Source organism: Xenopus tropicalis, chromosome 6, assembly GCF_000004195.4.
Source record: "Xenopus tropicalis strain Nigerian chromosome 6, UCB_Xtro_10.0, whole genome shotgun sequence".
Classification (NCBI taxonomy): Eukaryota; Metazoa; Chordata; class Amphibia; order Anura; family Pipidae; genus Xenopus; species Xenopus tropicalis.
This window is the reverse complement of record NC_030682.2, coordinates 28,497,569-28,523,954: the sequence shown is the minus strand read 5'-3', so window position 1 is coordinate 28,523,954 and position 26,386 is coordinate 28,497,569. Positions and strand designations below refer to the sequence as shown.

At 41.8% G+C, this 26,386-nt stretch overlaps 1 protein-coding gene across 1 annotated transcript in view; it reads right to left on the bottom strand.

The window, feature by feature from the left end:
• st8sia6 (ST8 alpha-N-acetyl-neuraminide alpha-2,8-sialyltransferase 6) overlaps positions 1–23,224 on the bottom strand; it is a 61,366-nt gene extending 38,142 nt beyond the window's left edge. Inside the window, exon 1 of the mRNA NM_001097280.1 lies at positions 23,118–23,224. Within this exon, the coding sequence (NP_001090749.1) occupies positions 23,118–23,224 (107 nt within the window). The remainder of the gene's footprint in view (positions 1–23,117) is intronic.
• Positions 23,225–26,386: the final 3,162 nt, after the last annotated feature.

Sequence of the window (26,386 nt, the reverse complement as noted above, 5' to 3'; positions counted from 1 at the left end):
AATGTACCATTTGTCAGCTCCCCCCCCCCAGCCAAGACTCTGTTCGAAAATGCCTGTAGATAATAGCGAAGGACAGATACTGCTTTCCAAGCCATTGCAAACAACTTTAAAATGTAACCAACCATAAAGAGCCCATACTATATCTTCAATTGTATTCTGTCCAATTTTCAAAGATTTGAAACCAAGATAGAGAGAGATGCCAGTGAGCCCCTGGCAAAACTCTAATATTTATGTATTTAGTTTAACTCAGATCAGTTGCACAGTTGCATGAACACGGTACAGGGAACATCTCATTAAAGTACAAGGACACTGACAAGTGCAACAGCAAGTCAAAATAAAAGGGGTCATTTTCGAAGACCCCGGACAAAATGCAGGAGCACAAAGAGGTAATAAGAGTCTGCAGTCTGGCTGTGCTCTGCACCTCACACCAGATAAGCAAAGCGCAGCATCGGTGGGCACAGGCCAGCCCATTACTTGCTATTGGGAAGGCAAAAAGTACAGGGCCCTGTGGCAGCCAGCTTCCGCTCCCTTACTTGTGCGTCTGAATGACCTGCGTCCATCTGTACCTATATGTCTGCCCATCACCTGTTTTTTTTACCCCATCTTTAACATAGTAAATTACTATTAATGACTCAATATAAGGAGAGAGTCTGTTGCCACCTTTTGTAGCTTCTAATACTGACCAGGGTGGGGGGCATGCCTATGAGAGGCCGGGTCATGACGGTGGAGTTGTGATGTCACTGCCCACAGATAGCGAACTTAGCGAGTAGAGCAGGGGTCTCAAACTCGCGGTACAATATTTTGTGGCCCGCACCAACGCCGAATGAATGGATCGCAATTTTTTTTGCGATTCAAGGGATAATGCAAGGCACGGCGGGCGGGAGCTGCTGATTGCGGAAATGACGTTATGCCATCATAACAGTTATTATGGGAAGACGTAAGGAGCTAATTGTGCACACAGAACGTCTTCCCATAATAACTGTTATGATGGCATAACGTCATTTCCGCAATCAGCAGCTCCCGACTTTTTTTTGTGAAATCCCTTATGCGGCCCAGCCTCATCCTGACTTTGCCTCCTGCGGCCCCCAGGTAAATTGAGTTTGAGCCCCCTGGAGTAGAGGGATTTGGAGGCGGGCAGAGGTGTTTCAGAGGTGGATCTTGGGAGGGCCAGAGACTAGTTCAGTGTATTTACCTGGTAATACTGGTAGGCCAGTGAATTACCAGATGAGTGACAACCCTATCCTCAAATTTCAATACTCAAATTGGGGTTTAGAATTTGGTTAGGATATGGCTGAAACTTTTATGGAAAATTCAGTATTTGGCCGAATCCAAAAATGATAAATGTGGCACATAAAAAAATTACTAGGAATACAGTGAAAAAAGATTAGGCTAAATACCAAACCAAATTTGCACCCCCGATATGTTCCCACAGTTCCCTAATTTAGATGTACTTGTGGGATGCACACGTATATTTATCATAACACATTATTTAAAGGGGAACTGCGGCTTCTGAACCCAAATTTGTTAAAGAGCCCCACACAACACAGAAACCCCTAATATACCGATCACTGTTCATTCAAAAAGTATGAATAAATACCATTTTATATGCTGAAATCCAGCTGCAAAACAGTTCTTCTCTTTGTGCATCATTTGAAATCATGGCAGAGGAGGAGGGACTAAAATATTAATGTTACAAATTGTAACTACTTTACTACAGCTTACAGCATGCAGGAACTGCATAACCCACAATGCATTGCACTGTGATTTTCCTTTCCCTATTGACATAATCTGTGCAGGAAATTGTGGGATATGGGGGATGCAGGATGAGGACAGTTGACTAATTTGGGTGGAGTTCCCCTTTAGGTATTCTCAGACTTATGAGTTGCTACTTGCACTTTTCCGTATTCTTGTTTTATTTCTGCATTTAATTCTGCAAGTTGGGAGGTGGGGGTTCTTCTGATATTGCCTTGCTCTTCAGGGCAGGTGTTTATCAAAATCTCCAAATTGCCTCACATATAAACACAGTATGGGAGCACAGCTACCATCTCTTTGCATAATTTCAGCAGTGACAGGGACGTTAGCTAATGCCTCTATTTACTTGTACAGCCTGTGCACCTCTAAATCATTCACAAGCACCATTACTGGCTGAGCTAACAAGTTCAAAAGTCAAATGTGGCAAATAAATAACACATAAGGGAAGACTGATTTGATGTGCTGGAATGGAACATGAGGTCATTACTTTTTAATACAGTGCATTTTCTTCTAAAGTTTGGGCATGATACATTTCCATTTGCTTTCTTTCCAGCTCCTATCTATTTTGGTAAGGTAGAATAAAATCTAAGGCTAAGGAAAATGTGTCATTAATCCATGCAAGGCAGCCACCAGTCACTGAAAAATGAAAGTAAAAAAACCAAATGAGCCTAGGTCTGCTAAATACGAGCATAAATTTCAGGCAAATTATAATTAAACATTCAGTGCCACAGCTCGGCTCCAGGGCAATTAAGGTCCTTTTCTATGGGGATTGAACTAGATGATTTATTCACATAGATATATGCATCATAGAAACCCAATAAATCAGACTTTTTAGGTTGAAGCGCCGATTTGTCATGCAAAATTTAGTCTGGCCCCTCTTATTTATTATTTTTCATTCTTCTATAGAAGGAGGAGTATTTAGAACACCATACATTTATATGGCCAAAAGTATGTGGACACCACTTTTTACTAATTATTGGAATTGGTAATATAAGCCAAACCCACCATTGCTGGCACAGGTGCCACTACATCACACATTGGGGCCGATTCACTAAAGGTGAACTAAAGAACGCTTATCGCATGCTTTTTTGCGTTAAAAACAGGGGCACCAGCCCAGGGTACAAGGTAGGCAATTAAAGTCACTTGGGGGTGCCTAACATTTTGGCACCCCAAAGTGACTTTGCCTTTCCTTCTCCTTTAAGCAAAACAGGGATTGTTTGCCAATATATTGCAATATATTCAAGCTGGCCAACTAACTCAAAGTCATCCCCAGTCTGGCCAGTCCTACACTCACTTTTATCTGATTCATTAGGAATTATACTGCTTCAATATGCATTTTATACATTTTTTTACCTGCAACTTTTTTGCAGGGTAAAACCCCCAAAAAGGTTGCCCTTTCATTGACCACCACTGTGATCACCAACTGTAACTGGGAAGGGTCGGAGCGGCCACTGCTCCTGTATAAACTATAGCAAACTTAGGGTAAATTGTGCTCACCACTAAATTGTTAAACATTAGGTGGGGGTGACCACAAAATTCATATAAACAGAGAATACCTTCCTAGAGGAGTAGATGGTAAAGGCAGTTTTAGCAGCAAAGAATGGACAACCTTCATATTAATAACCATGGTTTGGAGCTGGATGTGTTCACAAACTTTTGGCCATATGCTATATCTGTACACACTGCCAACTTACTACAGGTATGGGATCCCTTATCCGGAAACCCGTTATCCAGAAAGCTCAGAATTACAGAATGCCTGTCTCGCATAGACTCCATTTTGATCAAATAATTCAGGATTTTAAAACAGATTTCCTTTTTCTCTGTAATAATAAAACAGTACCTTGTAATTGATCCCAACTAAGATATAATCAATCCTTATTGGATGCAAAACAATCCCATAGGGTTTAATTAATGTTTTATTGATTCTTTAGTAGACTTAAGGTATGAATATCCAAATTACGGAAAGGCCCCTTATCCGGAACACCCTTGGTCCCGAGCATTCTGTATAATGGGTCCTATACCTGTATTAGGATGCTCAATTGCTAGGGGGACAGCTGCACAGGTTGGGAACCACTGCCCTATCTAATTACACACTAAGGGGCTGATTTACTAAGACACGATTTCGAATCCGAATTGGAAAAATTCCGATTGGAAACGAACATTTTGCGACTTTTTCGGTTTTTTTGCGATTTTTTCGGCGTCTTTACGATTTTTTGCGTAAAACGCGAGTTTTTCGGCGTCTTTACGATTTTTGCGTAAAAACGCGAGTTTTTCGGCGTCTTTATGATTTTTGCGTAAAAACGCGAGTTTTTCGGCGTCATTACGAAAGTTGCGCAAAGTCGCGATTTTTTCGTAGCGTTAACACATGCGCGCAAAGTTGTGCCTTTTTCGTAGCGTTAAAACTTAAAAGGCGCGACATTTCGCGCAAGTTTTAACGCTACGAAAAAATCGCGACTTTGCGCAACTTTCGTAATGACGCCGAAAAACTCGCGTTTTTACGCAAAAATCGTAAAGACGCCGAAAAACTCGCGTTTTTACGCAAAAATCGTAAAGACGCCGAAAAAATCGCAAAATTACTGATCATTACGAAAAAAACGCAATCGGACGCATTCGGCCCGTTCGTGGGTTAGTAAATGTGCCCCTTACTGTACAGCACTGCAGAATATGTTGGCACTTTATAAATAAATGTTAATAATAATAATAATGCTGTATAACAGTGTGCCCATCTTTCTCTAGGTAGATCACTGCCTTCATCATGCAAATGACAATAAAAGGATCATGTTATGGGGCTAGAAGCCCTAATAAATTCTTGGAGAGATATATCAGACCCAAGATTCTACAAGGACAAACCTGCTACAGATGGACACAATACAGTGTATTATACACGAAAAACCTCATTACCAAGATGAATAATTGAAATCATGTTAGTTAGAAGCCAATTAGAATAAACCCAATTAGTCTGATCAGGGACATGCCACTTACTAACCCTGCTCTATGTATTCTCCCTGCACTCCTTACATTGGCATAACCACAGGTTACTTGGCCCCAAACTACTTTAACCCCCAAGCTCTAAACTGGATGAAGGATTATCTAATTGTAACATATCAATTAGGACCTTTACTGAGTTGCTGGTCCCTGTTGTAACAACTCTGCTCATTTTATACGCATTTGTGCATAAAAATCCTAAAATATAATGTCATTTTGCGAATAATGTGCTGTAGAAAAGTGCGATTTTTTTTAACGCCACACTGTGAAATACGCTGGGCTGCCTCAGAACACTTCGTTCCTCTGGTATGTGCAAATGTGCCATCTCCGCTTGGCGTAATCACTGCTATTTTGAGACTTGTTTATTTACCAGACGCAGTTTAGATTAATCTGAATACTTACAAAGCAGGAAAAACATTGTTTTATACGGAAATGCATTTGCTGTGTTTTGTAATATTTTCAATGAAATAATGATGTGCTTTTCTACAAGACCCAGAAATGAATTCCTGCCATGTAATAAACATAACGACTTCCACTTTTGTTCTGTATATATTAGCATACAGAAAACTCCAATAGAAAAATATATATATGTTTGTGACTGAAAATTCTGAATTTAGGAACTTTCCTGTGTCAGACGTGACGGTGGAAATATAATGTACATGGAATTTATATTGTAGATTAATATATGGTTCAACGAGGGTTATGAAGTATCATGCGCAAAGGTTGCGACTCATCAGCAGTTATTACAGAAAAATCGTACATGGTAGTTGGGAATTATTAAGAATTCGAAAACAAATTAGGCTTTATTGCCTCTTTACATACATACAATAAAAAATGACCCAAAATATACTGGCTGGACAGAAAATATCAGTATTTTAAAAGCACTCCATAGCAATATAATAAGCAGCTTATAATCATTAAATTAAATTTACTAACATAAATTATAAAACATAGAATATATAAAAACATAGATTCAAGTTCATTAAGACTTTCTAATTCATTAATAAATAAGCACACATTTTCAGTTCCTTAGGCGCTGGTAATTAGGGATATGTGAGTAGTTAAGGCAATAAAACAATATGTTCTAGCACTTCCTCCAATTGTTCCAGGCAGAGGAAAAACTCTGTAACCTAAAGATCTCATATCAAGTTCAATAAAGTTCAAAATGCGTGCTGTATGTTGCTTTCTGGCCAACACGGGCTATGAGCACACTTCTTGAGCCTTCTCTGGATATAGCACCAACTCACTTCCTCCCGCGTGCGTTCCACTGCAGAACGCAACCTCCAAACATGCATCAATATTTCTCAGAAAATCTTTTAAGGGCTCTGGCACACGGGGAGACTAGTCACCCGCAACAAATCTCCCTTGTCGCGGGCAACTAATCTCCCCGAGAATGTAAGTCACCGGTGGGATGGCATACCGCGAAAGTTTCCTCTCAAGGCAACTTCCGCAATTTCGGAGAAATTTGCCGTGGGCGACTAGTCTCCCCGTGTGCCAGAGCCCTTCGCAGACATTAGTCACCCAACTAATCTCCCCAAAATACCATCCCACCCGCGAAAATGTAAATTGCCGGTGGGATGGCATACGCAGCGCTGCGATTTCACCTAAATCGCGGAAGATGCCTTGAGAGGAAACTTCCGCTATTTCGGGGGAAATCACAGCGCTGCGTATGCTGCCATCGCACTGCATCCCCAAGAGCTTTGTCGCGGGCGACTAGTCTCCCCGTCTGCCACAGCCCTAAGGGTTAAGACACAAGGAGCTACTAGTAGCAGCTACTTTTCAAGGCTACTAAACTCCAGAAAATCCCAAACCATAGACAACACTGAGAGTTGCCTCTGCTAAAACACACGTAGAGACAATTATCAGTAAAGGATCAGCATTGTCTATTTTAGTAGCCATGACAAGTAGCTGCTACTAGTAGCTCTGTGTGTCTTCACCCTTAAATCAGAATCCTTGCTGCTACTTTTTTTCTATATTGACGGAGTGCTTTAAGTGCTCTGCGACGCGTTTCACCTCAAAATGCTTTATCAAGCAGATACACCAGTTCTTAAAGGGGCAGCTATCCTACATGCACACTACATATACCTTATATAACTACATAACTTACAAAATGCAATTCCTTTATATAGGGTCAATAAAATACATCTTTTCTAGACAGAGAGATAAATTTGCTATTCAGACTTTTAGATCGCAAAGTAACCACAGTTATTATTATTATTTGCTGTCTGTTTAGTGTAGTTAGAATTATGATCAGACATATGCTGACTGTGGCAACCAAAAGACTAGTGTTGATTTGAAGGACACACCATCACACCACAACTGATAATAGTGCAGCCAGACTGTTGATAACTTGCCTACCAGCCTTGTGGACTTTTGGCTGATGTTTATGATGTATCCAAAAAAATGTTATAGGACAGCAGCCAATTTTCCAATAAAAATGGTTCTTTATTTGTGCTTTTGATTAAGTGTGGTGGAACCTGAAATGTGCAAGGCAATTAAGACTCTGATGTTTTTAAGCTCAGCAAATAAAGAATCATTTTATTGGAAGATTGGCTGATGTCCTGTACAATTATTTTGGATACAAAGTTAAGTAACATTTCAGAATCTGCAGCTTCTCTCAATTGGTTTTTACGAGCACTTGAGCGGCTTGTGGATTATGTTTATGATGACAGAAGACCCAATGATATCAGGGAAGTGGTGACATTTTCTCCATGTATTGGAATGGATATACAAGATTAGGGACCACGCACCCTCAGTAGGGTCGGACTGGGTCAGCAGGGCACTGGGAAAAAACCTGGTGGGCCACACCAACCCAAGCCCACTCTCCGCTCCAAACTTTTGGTGCTTCACCCTTACCCCCCAATCACAGCCACAAGGATAAAGTAAAAGATATGCAGCACTTGGGGGTGGGGGTGGAGGCAGCTTTGAAAAGCAGAGGAGTTGGTGGTGTAGGGGGCACCTGAGGTGGCAGCCCTGGTGGACCCAGGACACCCCAGTCTGAACAAAACCAACCTTAGTTAATACACTGCTCACTGCCTTCTACTAAATAAAATACAAATTTCACCATCTCATACAGAGAAAAAGAAATTAACAGGCAGAAGTTACAGAACAAGCCACCACCATTACAGAATAGTTATAAGATGGGTACTGTTACTGAAGAGCAGAAGTGTTGGGTGAATAATTCATTCATTATCTCCCAGACTGCTGTGCGCCTCAGTAAAATTAACTTCTTTGCATGCTTCTGTGTTCCTCTGCCTTTTGTCTTTGTGAAGTGTAGAATAAGTATTGGACATATGAACATATTCATGGTACTCTTACCCTATTAATTCTGACTCATGCTCATGAAGGGGCAACTTGCATTCCTTCCTTGAATTACTGCTTGCAGCCACCTGCCTCTGGCCAAGGTTCATCCCCTGAATTTGTTTGTTTGTTTGTTAGTATTGCTGACTGCTTCCACCTTGCCCTTTCTGTTTATTTGGGTGCTTTGTGGTTATATCTGCTCCTAGGGGAATTGCCTGATCCTGTGGCTAAAGATAGCCCTAGATAGTTACATAGTTAATTTACAAGTTTAACCCCTCCAAATGCACCCAGTGCAGATATATACGCCTACTCTTACTGACCTATCTATATATTCACATATATATAAACTATATATACCAATACTGACTGTAGATTCTAGTATCACAGTTTGTATTAGAGGGAGTAGGGGGTAAGGGTATGTGCTGTATGTTTCTAAGGTTAGCAACAAGAATGTTGGTATGTTAAAGCAGTTGAGAGTATGTGGGGTTAATAGCACATTTATGCTTTATGATTCAGTTCAATTCAGTAGAATTTCTATTGTTGCCCATTATATGGCAGCTTGGTGCAGGAGATAGTCCCCCAGGGTCAGTCAGGGGGATGGATTGTGCTCTTTTGCTAACATTCAGTGATAATTCATGAAGCCAAGGGCCTAAAGAAACCTACCTCCAAGGAAGTGCACAGAACCATCAGTAAACATTATTGGGGGACTAAACCCCACCCTATGCAAATTAATGAAAGTTGCTCAGGATGTAATATTCTTTTCTGCCATTATATACCATAATCCAGTGATCCCCAACCAGTGGCTCAGAAGCAAAATGTTGCTCCCCAACCCCTTGGATGTTGCTCCCAGTGGCCTCAAAGCATTCCTGGCTTGGAATTTTTAGTTGCATAAAAACCAGGTGTAGTGACAAACACAATCTCCTGTAGGCTGAGAGATAGCCAATGGCAGTCCTTATTGTCACCCCCATGAAGCTTTTCCATGCTTGTGTTGCTCCCCAACTCTTTTTATATTTGAATGGGGCTCATGGGTAGAAAAGTTTGGGGACCCCTGCCTTAATCTATCAAGCACAGTCACTATCCTGCTTTTGTGACCATTCTGTTACAATAATGTCACAATAATGGCATAAGCCGGAGATAGAATGGGAGTTAAAAGATAACTAATGGAGATAGAAGAAAAAGAAAGCTTTTTGCCATTTGTGACTCTGCCAGTGCATTAGTACTTACATTTCAATTTGCTACAGATGTATGAGAATCAAAGCCATCTTACAGTTTAAAGCTTCTATTTTGTTCCAAAGCGCTTTCCTGTGTATTTATGTGTTTGTCTGCCTAGCACAGCTAATTAAGCAGCTGGTGTTTTTAGTTAGCTAGCCAAAATGGCAATGCCTGGGCAATATGTGCAGCTTCTGTAACTGGCTCTCTGGAACAGGTGAAGGGCAGTTAGGAGAGGCGGCAGTGAGGGCTCCTGGTTTGGCTTCAGGCTAATCCCAGGGCCTTTACAGTTCTTGGCAGCTGTTCCTTTCACACTGCGTTTCTAAGTGATATGCATTATTCATGCCACTCGTAACATTTCATTTAACACAATTCCTCCATGTGCCTATTCTTCTGAACTGATTTCATTAAAATGTTGGTGAAAGTTAGAGCCAGACATCAAGGTGCAAATTAAGGCACAATAAGAGAGATGTAGGGCAGCCATATTTGTGGTTGTAATCAACTGTAAATAGCATGGCAAGGTAAAGTACTGTAGGGGCTTGGGGAAAATCTAGGAATGGCTGATATAGGGAGAAAGAAAACCCATGCTATAAATAAAATATCATTTATTCTTTATGGACCCCTGGAGATAATTCCAAAGATTTAGGAAAGCTTCCCTCTCATTAGGAGAACGGGTGCCGAAATGGTGGAAAATGAGAGTAGGACAGTGAATAATGTGGTATAATGAAAGGAAAATGGAAGCATATGGATAAAAAACCTATCCGACCCAGCTTTACACTAGGACAGAAGGAATCTCAGCCCTGGAACCCCAGCATTACTGGGAGAAAACTGCTGATAGAAGACTAAAAAAAAAAGACTAAAAAATTGTTTATTAGAGATAAAATTAAGGATTTACCACTTTACACTTCACATACTTCACAGATTATAACACACTATTAGATATTTTTCTATCCATCTATCTATATAGTCCAACCTGACTCTTTTAGCTTGAGCTGTTGGTAAGTGTGCCACCTTTTTGAGATTTCTCTACCTAACATTGGCATTAGGCATAATTATTACAGTCCATGCCAGGAAAATACCAGCCAAGTGGCAACGCTAGTGGAATGCCAGAAGTTGAAGCTGAAGGCTAATCAGGTATACATCCCTGAGGAATAATATTTTTCCTCTAAGACTGGTGCTCACAGCCTTCCTTCAATGGCCCCCCTGATCCCTAACCTGGACCCTGAAGTAATTTTAACATTTGACAAAGTGAAATCCAAACTAAGAGTAACAGAATATTCTTGGAACCCCATGGGATTGTCATTTATGTCATTTATATCATAGTATTTAACTATAACCATCTCATAGCGCAATATATATTGATTATATGACAGTAAAATACCTCCATAAAAATGATCAGAGACCTAACAATAATATGTAGATAAAGGATACACAACTTCCAGCTTTCTTTTCAAACACTTGGCAGAATCACATACTTTACACAGTACAGGATTCTACAGTAACAATAAAACAGGAATATTTCAAACATTCTCAGTTGTAAATCTAGGCAGGCTGTATGAGTAAGAGCTGGATGATAGCAACCTTCCTTTAAAGGAAGAACTGAGTGAGGCTAACCTTGTGGCCCAGGCAGCAGGGTCACTATCAGAAACATTGGGGCCCTGTACAAGTTATTTATGGGGTCCCCCATGGCCACAAGTGCACAGTACCATAATGTTGGCCAGGCCGCTTGTGTGTGCAATATAAACAGTAGAGATGTAGCGAACTGTTCGCCGGCGAACTAATTCGCGCGAACATCGGGTGTTCGCAAGTCCGCAAATTCGCGAACTTTTCGTAATGTTCGCAATTTGGGTTCGCCGGCACCGAAAAAATCGCAAAACTTACGATAACGTTACGAATGCTCCGAAAAAATCGCAAAACTTACGATAACGTTACGAATGCTCCGAAAAAGTCGCAAAACTTACGATAACGTTACGAATGCTCCGAAAAAGTCGCAAAACTTACGATAACGTTACGAAAGCTCCGAAAAAGTCGCAAAACTTACGATAACGTTACGAATGCTCCGAAAAAGTCGCAAAACTTACGATAACTTTACGAAAGCTCCGAAAAAGTCGCAAAACTTACGATAACGTTACGAATGCTCCGAAAAAGTCGCAAAACTTACGATAACGTTACGAATGCTCCGAAAAAGTCGCAAAACTTACGATAACGTTACGAAAGCTCCGAAAAAGTCGCAAAACTTACGATAACGTTACGAATGCTCCGAAAAAGTCGCAAAACTTACGATAACTTTACGAAAGCGCCGGAAATTACGAAAAAGTCGCAAAATTACCGATCATTTCGAAAAACAGCGTGGGTCAATTTTTCAGAGAAATTTTTGCTTGATCCCCCTCCTGCATGCCACTGTCCAGGTCGTGGCACCCTTTAAACAACTTTAAAATCAGTTTTCTGGCCAGAAATGGCTTTTCTAGGTTTTAAAGTTCGCCTTCCCATTGAAGTCTATGGGGTTCGCAAAGTTCGCTAATATTCGCAATTTTCGGCGGAAGTTTTTTTTGAGGTTCGCTACATCCCTAATAAACAGCTGATGTAACTCTATAATAAGTAGTTCATATGCAGAGTTCTATTAATTAATGTACTAATTATTGGTCAGTTCATTGGGGGTCAGTGGAGTTTGCCCTAGGATTAAACCCTATGCTCTGCTCTCTCATTACTTGATATGGAAGTTAAGGAAGTTTTGGCACAAGTTACGTAAACTGTGCCAGTTTAGGGGCCCAATAACTAGTCAGTAGTAGTTCATAAAAAAATAATGTGCTAATAAGTCTGTCTTTTAATTGGGGATCAGTGGAGTTTATATGTAGTGAACTGGAAAGTTCATGTAAGAGACACTGATATAATTCAATAAATAGATCCCAATAAAAACAGCTGGCTGCTATAATAAACAGTTCATATAAATAGTTAAAATAACTAATAACACATAGTTAATGTGCTTATACCTTGATCAGTTCAATGGGGGCAGTGGAATTTACCTTAAGTTTATTAGTCCATTGGGGGTCAGTGACATTTCCCCTACCAAGGTTCTCTGCATTGTCTTTTGCTTGATACACAAGTTATATAAGTTCCTAGCATGTTGCGTAAGTTTCTAGCCAGTTTGTGCAGAATTTACGGAAATTCCATATGTTTTAACGTAACCTTATATGTGTACTGTTTGCATAACTTTGGCGATGTGACCTCCCCCGGCAGGTGTGCATCTTCCATCACATAAGCCTGAGGTTGTTTCTCTAGGGTATTATTGGCTACTATTTTGATGGGGATATCCGAGCATCCTACCATAGGGAGCGCACTTTACTTCCAGTTCCTACTCAGCAGCCAGGAGAAAGCAGTCGTTAGAAGTTGAAAGGGTAGCTGGTGCTACTAAAACATTTTCCTTCTATTATTTTTGGTGTATTATGCAATGACGAAGACTTGTTTTTGGAACTGTATGTGCCCTTATGGGCAATGGGCACATGGAAATAACTTTGCCCTGACCCTGCTGGCGCACCCGCAGTCAGGCAATTATTGCTGGGAATTTTGTCAGTGAGTGTTTTCAGACAGTACCTGAACCACGAGTGCACCAGCCGGCCAGCACAATTACCAATATAGTAAATGCAACAGCAAACATTTTCTAGCATTTTGCTGCCCGCACAGGCTAGATGGCAGCAAAATCATCCATGTACCATTACCCCCAAGTCAACTGTCCTGCCATAGGCAAGGTTGCTTATACAGATCCTCCTTAAGGCTGATGCCGCACATGGCGTTTTTACACTGCGTATTTTCTAATTCTCTCGGCGGCTGAAAAACGCACAATATCATCATCCATAGAAATAACTTGAAAAGACTCGAAGCAAACCACACAATACGTAAATACGCTAGAAAATGCCTTAGCATGGATTTTTCAAGCGTTTGCTGAAATACACCAGTATTTGCACAGCAACCTATTCCTATGTATACACAAAGGCAGCTGCCAGACCTAGTGGAAATACGCAGCGTTTTTTACTATTTCGCACTATTAGCACCATGGAAACGAGATTTGCTACGTCACCAGTACTAGGCTGAAAAACGCCATAGTCATGGGCTGTGTGGCTTGTGCGGCGTTTTTAGGCTGAGAAAATACGCAGCGTAAAAACGCCACGTGTGGCATCAGCCTAAAAGAGGAGGAAAGTTACAATCATTGGGTTCAAACACATCAGTGATTGTAATCACTTGAAATCACTTACCTGATACCCAGGCCTGTGCTCCTGCTGGCAGAAAAGTGCACTGGCCCAGGGTATCAGTGACAAAGTGGTTGATTACAATCACTGTGGGGTGCCTAACATAATTCCAAGTAACTTTGCAATATACATCAATTATGCAGCCTTTTCATGATATGATTTTTAATGTCACAATATGGTTTGGAACAGTTCTCTAAGCCTGGGCCCCTATTCAGACTTATTCAGAAATAAAATGTAACAGTAGTCGACTGTCTTCAGCCTGCATCCTCCCAATCCCACAATTCCCTGCACACATGATGTCAATAAGGAAAGGGACATCTCAGTGCAATGCATTGTCAGTTGTTACAATTTGTAACATCAAAGGTTTAGTCCCTCCTCCCCTGCACCGACAGAATTTCAAATGATGCAGAAAGAGAAAACTATTTACAGCTGAATTTGAGCATATACAAATGGTATTTATTCATACTTTTTGAAGGAACAGTTTATTAAACAGTGCTGGGAGCATAACTGCACTTGCTACACTTAAAAAGATACATCAATGGTTTCAAACCCCCAGAAGTTTGGCTGTTTAAATAGCAACTATTTTTAAAAACTGTGTTATCCTCCAGCCTGCAAGTTTTTTTAGCGATACTTGTCCTTTAAGTTATCAGGGGTGGTTTTTTGATGGCGCGAGGCTAAGATCTCACCACAATTTGCAGATACTAAAGAGTTATTATAAGTTCCTTTGCAATAATGCCTCGCCGTAACCCCTACAGGACTTTGTTATCTTCCATCATCCCGCGTGTATTCCTAACATGAGTTCTGCCCATGGACATTTATTTATCCGAGGCGCTAGCAGGTGGGCAATTTACCCCTGTGCTTATGAGATTTTAATGACCTGTGGGATTCCAATGCAGGGGCTGCTGCAGTACATCTTGTTTAGTAGAACTGTCAGCGAATATTTCACCTCAAGCAGCCAAGTCTCAAATAAAACATGGAAATCGCTAAGCGGAGCATGTGTTTACTGTATAAATCAAAGCCGAGGGACCACTGCTAAGCCCACTGGTTACTGCAGGGAAGCAAAGTAACTCATCAACTACAGGAACAAATTTGTAATTAACATACAATAGCGTTACTCACTCTCTGACCCTTTCCATACACATGTGTGTTTAAAGGGGAACGCCACCCAAACATAACTTAAAGGAGAAGGAAAGTCAAAATCTATTAAGCACACTATTAAATAGTACTACTATTGCTGAGTAAAAACGCTATATTCCTGGCTTGCCTAATGAAAGATTTACAGAGATACACATACTAGAACCTACATACTTGTTTCAGTGAACGGCGCCACCATCTTGTCCAGCATGTCTGTATGGGCTGAAAAGCACAAGCCAGCCCCCCCTCCGCTCCCCGCTCCTGCCACAAAGCCTCCGCTGCTCCCCGCTCCTGCCACAAACCCCCCCAAGCTCCACAAACACCCCCCGCTCCCACCACAAACCCTCCGCTGCTCGCCGCACCTGCCCCCCGCTCCCCCCACCTGCTTGTCACAGAGTTCTCCGACGCTGCATCGTCATGGCAACCGGATGCTCCTGCTGTGTGCGCATGCGCCGCCTGCAGTAACAAGTCACCAAGTCTTGAAGGAGCAATGCATTATGGGAATCTTCTCTACCCAGCTCAGCGGTTTTTTTCCTGTTTGGCTTCTGATCTTCTGAATGGGTGAAGTATGGGGAGACTTAAGGGCACTATTGAGACAACTGAAGGTATGCCTGCAGCTTGGGATTAACTCTTTATTAGCCTTTCCTTCTCCTTTAAGCCTTTTGAAAAGTAAACTTTACAATATATCTTTTTATTTAAAAATATGCAGCCTTTTCATGATTTTTAATATAATAATATGATTTGGAACAGTTCCCTAAGCCCCGCCCCCTGTTCTCCTGCTGATCTGGCTGACTGCTTTGAGACAAAAAAATGTAACAGTTGTCAGCTGTCCTTAGCCTGCCTTCAGCCTGCATCCTCCCAATCCCACAATCCCTGCATGTGTGATGCCAATAAGGAAAGGAACATCCCAGTGCAATGCATTGTGGGTTATGTAATTCCTGCATGCTGCCTGTAAGCCGTGGAGAAGTTGTTGCAATTTGTAACATCAATGTTTTAGTCCCTCCTCCCCTGCCAGGATTTCAAATGATGCAGAAAGGGGGGTTTGCAGCTGGATTTCAGCATATAAAAATGGTATTTATTCATACTTTGTGAAGGAACAGATTACAGTGATAGGTATATTGGGGGTTTCTGTGTTTCTGTGTGGGGCTCTTTAACAAATTTAGTTTCACAAACCAGACTTCCCCTTAAACAGAAACATCTATTTAGACACAGATGTATGCATTAAGTTCTTAACTTTCCTACATAACTAACCTCTTCATGATGTATCACATAGGCAGCAAAACCTGCTTTTGGTTGGGGTCTAAGTAAAAGGGGAAGGAATGTGGCACATTCTGAGTTTGTTCGGGGGGATTGTATGTTAAAGGGACAGTAACACCAAAAAATGAAAGTGTATAAAAGTAATTACTATATAATGTAATGCTGTCCTGTACTGGTACAACTGGTGTGTTTTCCTTAGAAAGACTACTATAGTTTATATAAATAAAGCTTCTGTGTAGCCACGGGGGCAGCCATTTACAGGAGAAAAGGCACAGGTTACTTTGCAGATAACAGATAAAACCCCATTATATTCTACAAAGCTTATCTGTTATCTGCTATGTGCCTGTGCCTTTTCTCCTTTTTCCCAGCTTCGATGGCTGCCCCCGTGTTGACATAGCAGCTTATTTATATAAACTATAGTAGTGTTTCTGTTGCAAATTTACCAGTTTTACCAGCGCAGGGCAACTGTACATTATATTTTAATTACTTTAAAACACTTTCATTTTTTGGTGTTACTGTTCCTTTAATGTAAAATGTTTTTTTTCTATACAGGCGCAATTTGAATAGCAAGATATAATGCGTTAGCTGGAAATTCCCATCAGGGATGATTTCCTTGTTTTGGCAGAAGATGGTCACTAGCAATTTGGCACATTATACAATGGAAGTAAGGGTTTTGTAATCCCATAAAATTATATATATATATATATTGACAGTAATGGGTAAAGGTATCTCATGGATATTAAACAGTGAAAAACTGTTTTTTACTGGAAAAGAACATGATAGGCTGACAGTGGAGGGTACTAGAACCCAAGCAGATTATAGAGTCGGTATTCAGTAAGATCCAGTACTCACTGGCGCACTGGCACCCTATGAGTATGAATATGATAAAGTTAGAGTAGCGAATACAGTTATCCCAAGCACATGATACAGAAACACCAGTTTATACTAGCTGCTCCGGTCACATTATACAATGAGAGGCACTGGTCACTGGAACCTCAACACATTAAACAGAAAAGTTAGTAGATGGAATTTAATGCTACATTGACATACAATAATAAAGACATCCATCAGCATATAATCATTTAATAGCGCTGTGACCCCAGCATAGAAGTGTACAGTGACCACCCCCCTGCCAGCGTATAACAGTAAAATAACACAAGAGCATGTAATGGTGGTAACCACCTCCCAGTATATAATGGGGCAACAGTGACCACCACCTTCATATAAGGCAGTGCTGTCCAACTGGCGGCCCCCCTCTGTGTGGCCCCCCACCTGTCTGGCTGCTTTGATGGCTTACTCTTGTGTAAGCTTTAAATGGTATCAATACTGAGATTAACTGCCCCCTGCATGGTTCTCACCTCAGATTCAGGCTGTAATCCCTCTGTATTGTTTAAATATGTAATCCCCTGTGTTGTTCACACCTTTTAATCTCTGCATTGTTCACCCCCTGCAGTGTTCACACCTCAGGTTCAGGCTGTAATCACCCATATTGTTCCCCTGTTCACACCTCAGGAGCAGTAGAAACCCACAAATAATCCCTGCACACTACAAAAAGAACATATACTGAGGTGGTACTTCAATTAAAAAGTTTTTTAATATATAGTTATTGTGCAGACTGTAGGAGCAGTGCCAGCATTGTGTCACTGTAGGCTGCCTGTGTGTGCCATACACACAGGCATCATAGGGCAAGCAGAGAATGGCACACACAGGCCAAGTATGGTACAAACCAGCCAAGAATGGCAAACACAGTGAAAGTATGGCACACGCAGGCAGGGTAGGGAAGGCAGAGTATGGCACACACAGGCAGGGTAGGGCAGGCAGAGTATGGCACACACAGGCCAAGTATGGCAAAAACCAGACAAGAATGGCACACACAGTGAAAGTATGGCACACAGGCAGGGTAGGGAAGGCAGAGTATGGCACACACAGGCAGGGTAGGGAAGGCAGAGTATGGCACACACAGGCAGGGTAGGGAAGGCAGAGTATGGCACACACAGGCAGGGTAGGGCAGGCAGAGTATGGCAGGTTTTTGCTGTACTACAACCATTAATATGGGTATGGTCATGTGATAACACGGGTGTGGTTTCAAGTAGGTGCGGTTTCAAAAAGGGGAGTGGTCAAAACTGGCTTCCATTATTGGCCCTCCACCACGTAGGTCGGAAAAATTCCGGCCCTCGGTACAACAGAAGTTGGACAGCACTGATATAAGGGTATTGTGTCCACAGTAAAAATGGTACAGTGGTCCCTAGAATACAAGGGTACAATAAAGGTACAATATTCCATTTAACACAGCAGAACAGTGACCCCTCCACTAGTATATCAGGATACATGCTGATATCCCCAGCAGAAGCAGCATATAGGGATACAGTAGCACATTATGGAACAGTACAGTGGGATACAGTACAGTGGGGTGGAACCCAAGATATATATACAATGAGTTCAGCACAAAAGGAACATGAACCCCCTCGTCCCATAGAATATAAGGGCGAAGACAATACTAATCCCGTTTCGCTTTGCAGAAAAATTCAAAAGTGTGTGCGTAAAAAAAATGAGGCACGCAACTTTTTTTTTGATGCGGACGACCATTTTTTGTTGTGCAACATATTTTTCTGTGGCAAATTTTGTCTCCCGTTTAGAGAAACACTCTGCCAATGGTGAAACATGGAAATTCGCCACAAATCCATGCCTGGCGAATTATTTTGCCCATCAATAGTAGCAGCTACTTTTTCACGGCTGCTAAATAGGGATGTAGCGAACATCGCCAAAAATGTTCGCGGACCCGTTCGCGGACTTTCGGCAAAACTCGCGAATATTCGCGAACTTTGCGAACCCCATAGACTTCAATGGGAAGGTGAACTTTAAAACCTAGAAAAGCCATTTCTGGCCAGAAAACTGATTTTAAAGTTGTTTAAAGGGTGCCACGACCTGGACAGTGGCATGCAGGAGGGGGATCAAGCAAAAATTTCTCTGAAAAATACTTTGTAAAAAAAACGCCAAAAAAATAACGCCAAAAAATAACGCCAAAAAAAACCGCAAGCCATTCCTATGTATACGCAAAGGCGAAAAACCGAAGCGAAAAAACGCGGCGGAAAAAACCGAGGCGAAAAAACACGGCGCAAAAAAAAACGCAGCAAACTCAAAATGGCGAACATCGCCAAAAGTTCGCGAATTTCCGCGTTCGCGAACACCCGATGTTCGCGCGAATTAGTTCGCCGGCGAACGGTTCGCTACATCTCTACTGCTAAACTCCAGAAAATACATTTCCATATACAATACTGAGAATTGCCTTTGCTAAAACACAGGTAAAGACAGTAAGTTATCAGTAGCATAGCATTGCCTATTTTAGTAGCCGTGACAAATAGCTGCTACTAGTAGCTCCATGTGTCGTCACCCCATCAGGACATCGGACACCCACTCAGCACTTTGATGCTGATAGTGCAGTGTCAGGTCACAGCCCCCAATAAACTTTTTAAAGGGTGGTGACCCACCCGCTCATTGAGCAAAGCTGCTCCGTGACTGATAAGAGTGGAGTCAGTGACAGAGAGCGGGATTTCCCTGTAATCTGACAACGAGATATGGCTGCAAAAGCAAGACAAAAATGTTGAGCCCACATCTCCATTCTGCCTATGACGTATCATCTCTTTGCTAGGAAACCCATATCACATGCATAGCTGGGCCTCCTCTATAAACTCCTCTGCCTTGAAGCCTTGGCTGCACTGTACATTCCCTGGTAGCCCAAGAAGCATTACACATTTCCCCACTACATGAAAGGAATCTCCTCCACTTGTGGAGCTTCCGTGGCACATTTATCCTAAATCTGCACTTTGTTGGAGAATCTGTTGGAATATATCTCGTGACAGTGGGCACATAGTGTGTCATCAAAGGGGTGAACATGCTTGTACATATGTGCCGGCTGGAGGGTGCACAATGGGTCATCTCCCAATGTACCTTGCACTGACGCTGTGTGGGTGTGTGATATTGTATATAGGCGCAGGAGTAATGAGTATTTGGCAATTAAGTTGTTTTTTTTTTTACAATGGACTAACAATCAGTGTTTTCAAAAATATATCAAGGGATAACCCTTGATGCCATCCTGCCATCCTGAAGTCTTAAGCCCAGGGGTCAAAGATGGTTGCCAACCGCATTTATAAAAACAACAATTTCTTACTTCAGCCTACAGTTTCTTATATGTAATTTAATGTAATGTAGCTGCTTAACTGTGCTTCTAAATCTGAAAATCATTCCAATTCCAAGAATGCAGGCACAGTTCCAATAATTACCTTATTATAGTGCCACTAAGTGCATGCACTGAACCCCCCTGAGTCTACAATGTATATTTGGTGCCTAAACCACATTCAGGCTGTCTTGCCCAAGGCCACAAGGAGTCAATGTAGCAATCAGAGCAAGTTTTCCAGTTGTAGCCATTTAAAGATAATATACAGATATAGGATCTGTGCAAACCCAGAACTCTCTGAAATAAGGCAGTGCCACTTACCATAAAGTGCTATCTAACTTAATAATTCTTCACTTTTCATGGATTTGCTTTTTAGGGCGAAGACACATGGGGCGATTAGTAGGCACAACTTTTTAAAAAACTCGCAAGCATTTCTACTGACTTCTATTATATCCTATGGAAGAAAAGTCGATGCGATTAGTCGCCACGACGGACGTAGTAAAAAGTTGTGCCGACTAATCGTTCCGTATGTCTTCGCCCTTAGATTATTTTAGACTCAAGATTCAATAGGGACAAATCTGCTACAGATAAACACCACGGGTATCGGATCTATTTTTTCAGATAAGGGATTTTTCTGTAATTTGGATCGCCATTTAAGTCTGCTAAAAATCATGCAAACATTAAATACACCCAGTAGGATTGTTTGGCCTCTGATATAGATTCATGCAGTACAAGGTTCTGTTTTATTATTACAGAGAAAAAGGAAATCATTTTTAAAAATTAAATATCTATTGTGTTTTTGTTTATGAGATCCCATACCTTTGAGGCACAGTGCTACATTACTAAGAGATACCTTATCTGGAAGCCTCAAGTTGCCAAGCATTCCAGATAACAGTTTCATACCTGCATGGCATATTTATTATATTTATGTTCACAGTACAACTTAAATGGACTGTAAAAAATATTAGCTGGGTTTTTTGCCTAGGGTGCTATATATTATTATAATGTTATAGTCTGATGGGGAAAATGAAAATGGAGAGACTATATAATGATACAGTACTATTCAGTGACCAAACTGTTATTGAGATTGGTCGAGTGCCTATTTGGCTTTTACCAAGCAATTGTGATTAAACTTATAACCAGCAGCCTGAGTCTCATACCTTTTCATAGGAAAACAGGCAGCTAGTTCAGTTAAACCAAATATTTAAGCACTTTCATCTATATAAGTGTGTGATTCTATAACTTTGGCTACACAATACATCCTTTATTAATGCATAGAACTAAAGAGAAAGAAAAAGCTACTTTCCTAAATGCAATCATTTAGCTGCTTTTTAAACACTCTGCACTACTGGTTCTCGCTTTGAAAACAAAACAGCAGACGCAGTGTCACAAACCTGTATCAAAGCATGAAAACCCACTACCTTGTTTCAAGAGACAGAACCAGCAGTGCAGAAAGGAGCAGAAGAAGGAAAAAATGCTGCTGCCAACTGTAATGACATTTACAAAGAATTCAAAACCATAGATATAAATAAAATAAATGCATACTAGAACCAGGCAACAGGCAAAATTCTGGTTGAGGGTGTATGTCCCTGGAATATTGATCCTATTCTTGTGTATGAAGCCATGTGTGCTGTAAGGCTGGGAGATCCGACTCTGTACAAAGAAAGAAGTAAAGGCCATATACACTTTCTAACAACCTATAGACATTTCCAGCTTTCTGATAACGTAACAAGATGATTCCTAGAAAGATGAACTGTTCTGTTACTGACCCGATCAATATACAATTATTGAGTCGCAACAAACTAAACTACTTTAAATGTCATTAGGAAAAGAGAACGTATTGACTCATTTCCAGCGATTCCACATTGAGTACGGCCCAATCACCGTGCCCTACAGCATATAGTCATGCCCAGGGGGCTCTTCGTTATCATGTTCTATAGCGCTGGGGTGGATTTGGAGTTGCTAATATACCTGGTCAGTATGGAGTACATGTGCTGCCAGCGAGTCTTAATGATGTAGCCTGATAATACTTATTATTATTATTGGGGCATATTTGTTATCCTGCTGGATTGTGCTGTATTTATATAATATATATGTATGTGTGCTGCTAAATGTGCTGTTGTGACAGGCTGTATATCTCTCTTTGTACGGCGACAATCACTTTCCTGAGACTTTTTTTGTTACCATGTATTTCTGCGCATAAGTGGTGTCTATTCATTTATCAATGCAATCAAAAGAAAACACAGTGACATAAAATTGACATTATGGAGGTGTACAACAGATCTGGTATGCTGATATACATATAGCTATACATATATATATACATATGTATAGAGAGAAAGAGAGGGAGTGAGAGATATGAACACAGATGTGAACACTGATGCCATTTAACAGTCACACCCACAGTTTCCTTTCTGTGTTACATACAGAAGAGAAGGGTCTTTGGTTAGAGAAAAAACTGGGGCCCCACATTGGAGATAGCGTGCAAGTACCCCCTCTATGATAAGCAAACAATAATCCTAAGATTGTGGGGATGATCCTGTGAGCTGCAGTTCAACAATGACTGAAGAGACACATGTTGGGCATCCCTAATGTATCTACTGAAAAATTCTAAAAAAAAGTGTTAGATAAAACATCCCATGTACTGTTTCTGTATCTACTTTTAAATAGATACCCTTTCTGCCCTGCCCAATCAGCATGACTACAGCAGGTAAATGCATCCTGCAGCCCCCCAGTTGTCATTAGACTCAGCTTTTGGTGGCTGCTGCCAGGCTAAAGGTTGGATGCCCCTGACAGGCAGTTGGCAGCTGTTGGTGAAGGTAAGCAATCTATTTTTTTCAAATCTGGCAAGTAATTTTTCTTTTCTTTCACACTGACCAACTGCATAGAAGTAAAGCAATGACTGATTGAGTAGTTATTGCCAAGGGATGTTACAGAATGCCCATATGCCATGTATGGTGGGTGTGGTGCCCCCAGAGGCATGCCCAGTAAGTGAGGGTCCCTAGAAGTCATTGTGAGTGTGGGCAAGTGTGGGGCAGTTGCTATGAGGGTAGCCAATGTACCTGTAATGTGCAGATTCGCCTATGGAGAGCCAGACAGTGAGGACGAAGAGCAGCAGACTGGTCCCTAGCAGAACCAGGAGAGTTTTCTTCATGTTGTGGCCCCTCATCCCACTGAGAGGTGTGTGCCCCCCGGGGCAGAGGGGTTTCTCACCGCAGCTTGGTCACTCTCCTGCTGGTGTGGGGCAGTCACCCCTACCCCCCACCCTGGGCTCCTTCCATCCAGCCACTTCTCCTACACAGGTTGGCACGAATCCCCCAGCACCTGTCTGCAAAGCGTGAGAGCCTGGAGATATCTGCACGCACACCCTCCCCTCACAGCCCACCCAGCCCTCCTCCTCCTCCTCCTCCTCCTCTGGGTTCAGCTGCCGCTTATGTGCTCCTTCTTCATCACCTTAGTCAGACTCATCGCTCCCTCCCCCCGGCTCCTGCACCTCTGGAACGCCGAGCATTTCCCCAGTTTTCCATGGCATGTAGGTGGCTGTTCCGTGAGCTGCCCATCGTCTCTGTATGGGCATCAGCTATCCGCCTATCCACACACTGTTTAACCCCAGCCGCCTCAGTGCCTGCCCACTTCCACACTAATAGCTGGCAGCCCGGGGAGAGCGGCCGGAGATGGGCTCAGTGATGCTGTGAGGATGGTGCCTCGGTGCTAATGTAGCTCTGCCTGCTGCTCTATGTGCTGCTCCGTGTGCTGCTCTCTCCGCTGCTCCGTGTGTGCTGCTCCGTGTGTGCTGCTCCGTGTGCTGCTCATGGCCGGGAAGATTCCATTCGGCAGGGGAGTTGCAGTAGCGGCAGCTGCTTCATCCCCAGACTTGCCTGCCCTGATCAACCAAAAGCCCTCAAACACGTTTCCCTGCCCAGGGGGGACACGGCTACAGCATGGCTGCTTCTGCTCCCTCAAACTTGCACCCCTGCCCACAGCACATCCTATTATATACTATGAATATAGATTCAATCATAGGGGTTGGGGGGGGGGCATGGCCTCCCTAAAATTTCCCCCCTAATCCACACTTTTATTCTTTAGCTTTTTAACCCCTTTTCACTTCCCATACACGTTGATGCAAGGGGTTCTGGTCATTAAGGGCACTGGGGGTACCAGGGGCACAACAAGCTCACACAGCATTTAAGTGGGATTGGTACTAGTGATTTGTGGGTCAGTCATTGGACTTATGCTCATGTAGCCATCACTAAACTACAATTCCCAGCATGCTCAGTATAAACTATAGTATAGTATGGGCACTGGGGGTACCAGGGGGGATTCAAACTAGTGATGTGCAGGTCAGCCATTGGATCTGTGGTCATGTAGCCATCACTACACTACAATTCCCAGCATGCTCAGTATAAACTATATTATATTATGGGCACTGGGGGTACCAGGGGGGGATACAAACTAGTGATGTGCAGGTCAGCCATTGGGCCAGTGGTCATGTAGCCATCACTACACTACAATTCCCAGCATGCTCAGTATAAACTATATTATATTATGGGCACTGGGGGTACCAGGGGGGGATACAAACTAGTGATGTGCAGGTCAGCCATTGGACCTGTGGTCATGTAGCTATCACTACACTACAATTCCCAGCATGCTCAGTATAAACTATAGTATATTATGGCCACTCGGGGAACCAGGGGGGATACAAACTAGTAATGTGCAGGTCAGCCATTGGGCCAGTGGTCATGTAGCCATCACTAGACTTCAATTCCCCGCACACTGTTATAGTTAGCCAATATAGCCAAATATTGTTATTGTCTGTTAGTTTAATGATTGCTAGCCTACGTTTCCCAGAACACTCAGTACAAACCAGGGATCCCCAACCTTTACAGAATACAGAAAACAACCCATTTTATGCATGCCTTTGAAATGACTGTGTCCATTTCCTTTGATCCTGTAGAAAGCAGAGCGATAAGGCCAGAGGAAGCACTTACAGATAAAATGTAACTTACTGTGGGGTTAAAGTTTTTCAGAATAAAGAAACAACAACAATCACCAACCGCGCTTTATTTTTTTTTAACTTTTGAATCCCTTTTTCACATAACATACACATTTTGGCAGGGGCGCTGATCATTATGGGCACTGGGGGTACCAGGGGCACAACAAGCTCTCCATCCACACAGTCCATTTACATGGATTCAAACTAGTGATGTGCTGGTCAGTCATTGGCCTGTAATCATGTTGCCTTCACTAGACTTCAATTCCCAGCATGCTCAGTTAAACTGCATAGTTAACCAATATTGCTGTTCTTTCAAATGTGCACTCACTCTGGATCCTCTAGTGGGTGTTTAGTTGGCTTAAATAGCCTTTTAAATAAATGAGTATTTCAAGTTTATAAAACTCAGCTTTTTTCATTTTTTTCTAGATTCCCTTAAGAATATTGAGGATATATATGAATACATTGGCGATGTTAATGATTCTAAACTAGGCAAGTAGTAGAATAATTTCTCTTTTTAGTGTTCTATGTTACTGTAGTATTTTAGGGTACAAATGATGTACTCATTTCTAAGTTTCAGCATTTGAAGGAACATACCTACTGCCCCCTACTGGCAGATTTTGCACCTTAGGCTCATGGTGGCGCATTAACTTGTTTAAACCACTGGAGACTTTGGGAATCCGCCCTTCCATGTAATGCTAATAAGCATGCATTTGCTCTTCACTCACCTTCTTCTACCTCATGAGACAATAAAGGGGTGAAACACAATAAAGGGGTGATATACAATAAATGGTGGATATACAATAAAGGGGTGATACACAATAAATGGGTGATATACAATAAAGGGGTGATATACAATAAAGGGGTGATATACAATAAAGGAGTGATACAAAATAAATGGGGGATATACAATAAAGGGGTGCTACACAATAAAGGGGTGATATACAATAAAGGGGTGATATACAATAAAGGGGTGATATACAATAAATGGGGCATATACAATAAAGGGGTGATACACAATAAAGGGGTGATGTACAATAAATTGGGGATATACAATAAAGGGGTGATACACAATAAAGGGGTGATACACAATAAGGGGGTGATATACAATAAAGGGGTGATATACAATAAATGGGGGATATACAATAAAGGGGTGAAACACAATAAAGGGGTGATATACAATAAATGGGGATATACAATAAAGGAGTGATACACAATAAAGGGGTGATACACAATAAATGGGTGATATACAATAAATGGGGGATATACAATAAAGGGGTGATATACAATAAATGGGTGATATACAATAAATGGGTGATACACAATAAAGGGGTGATATAC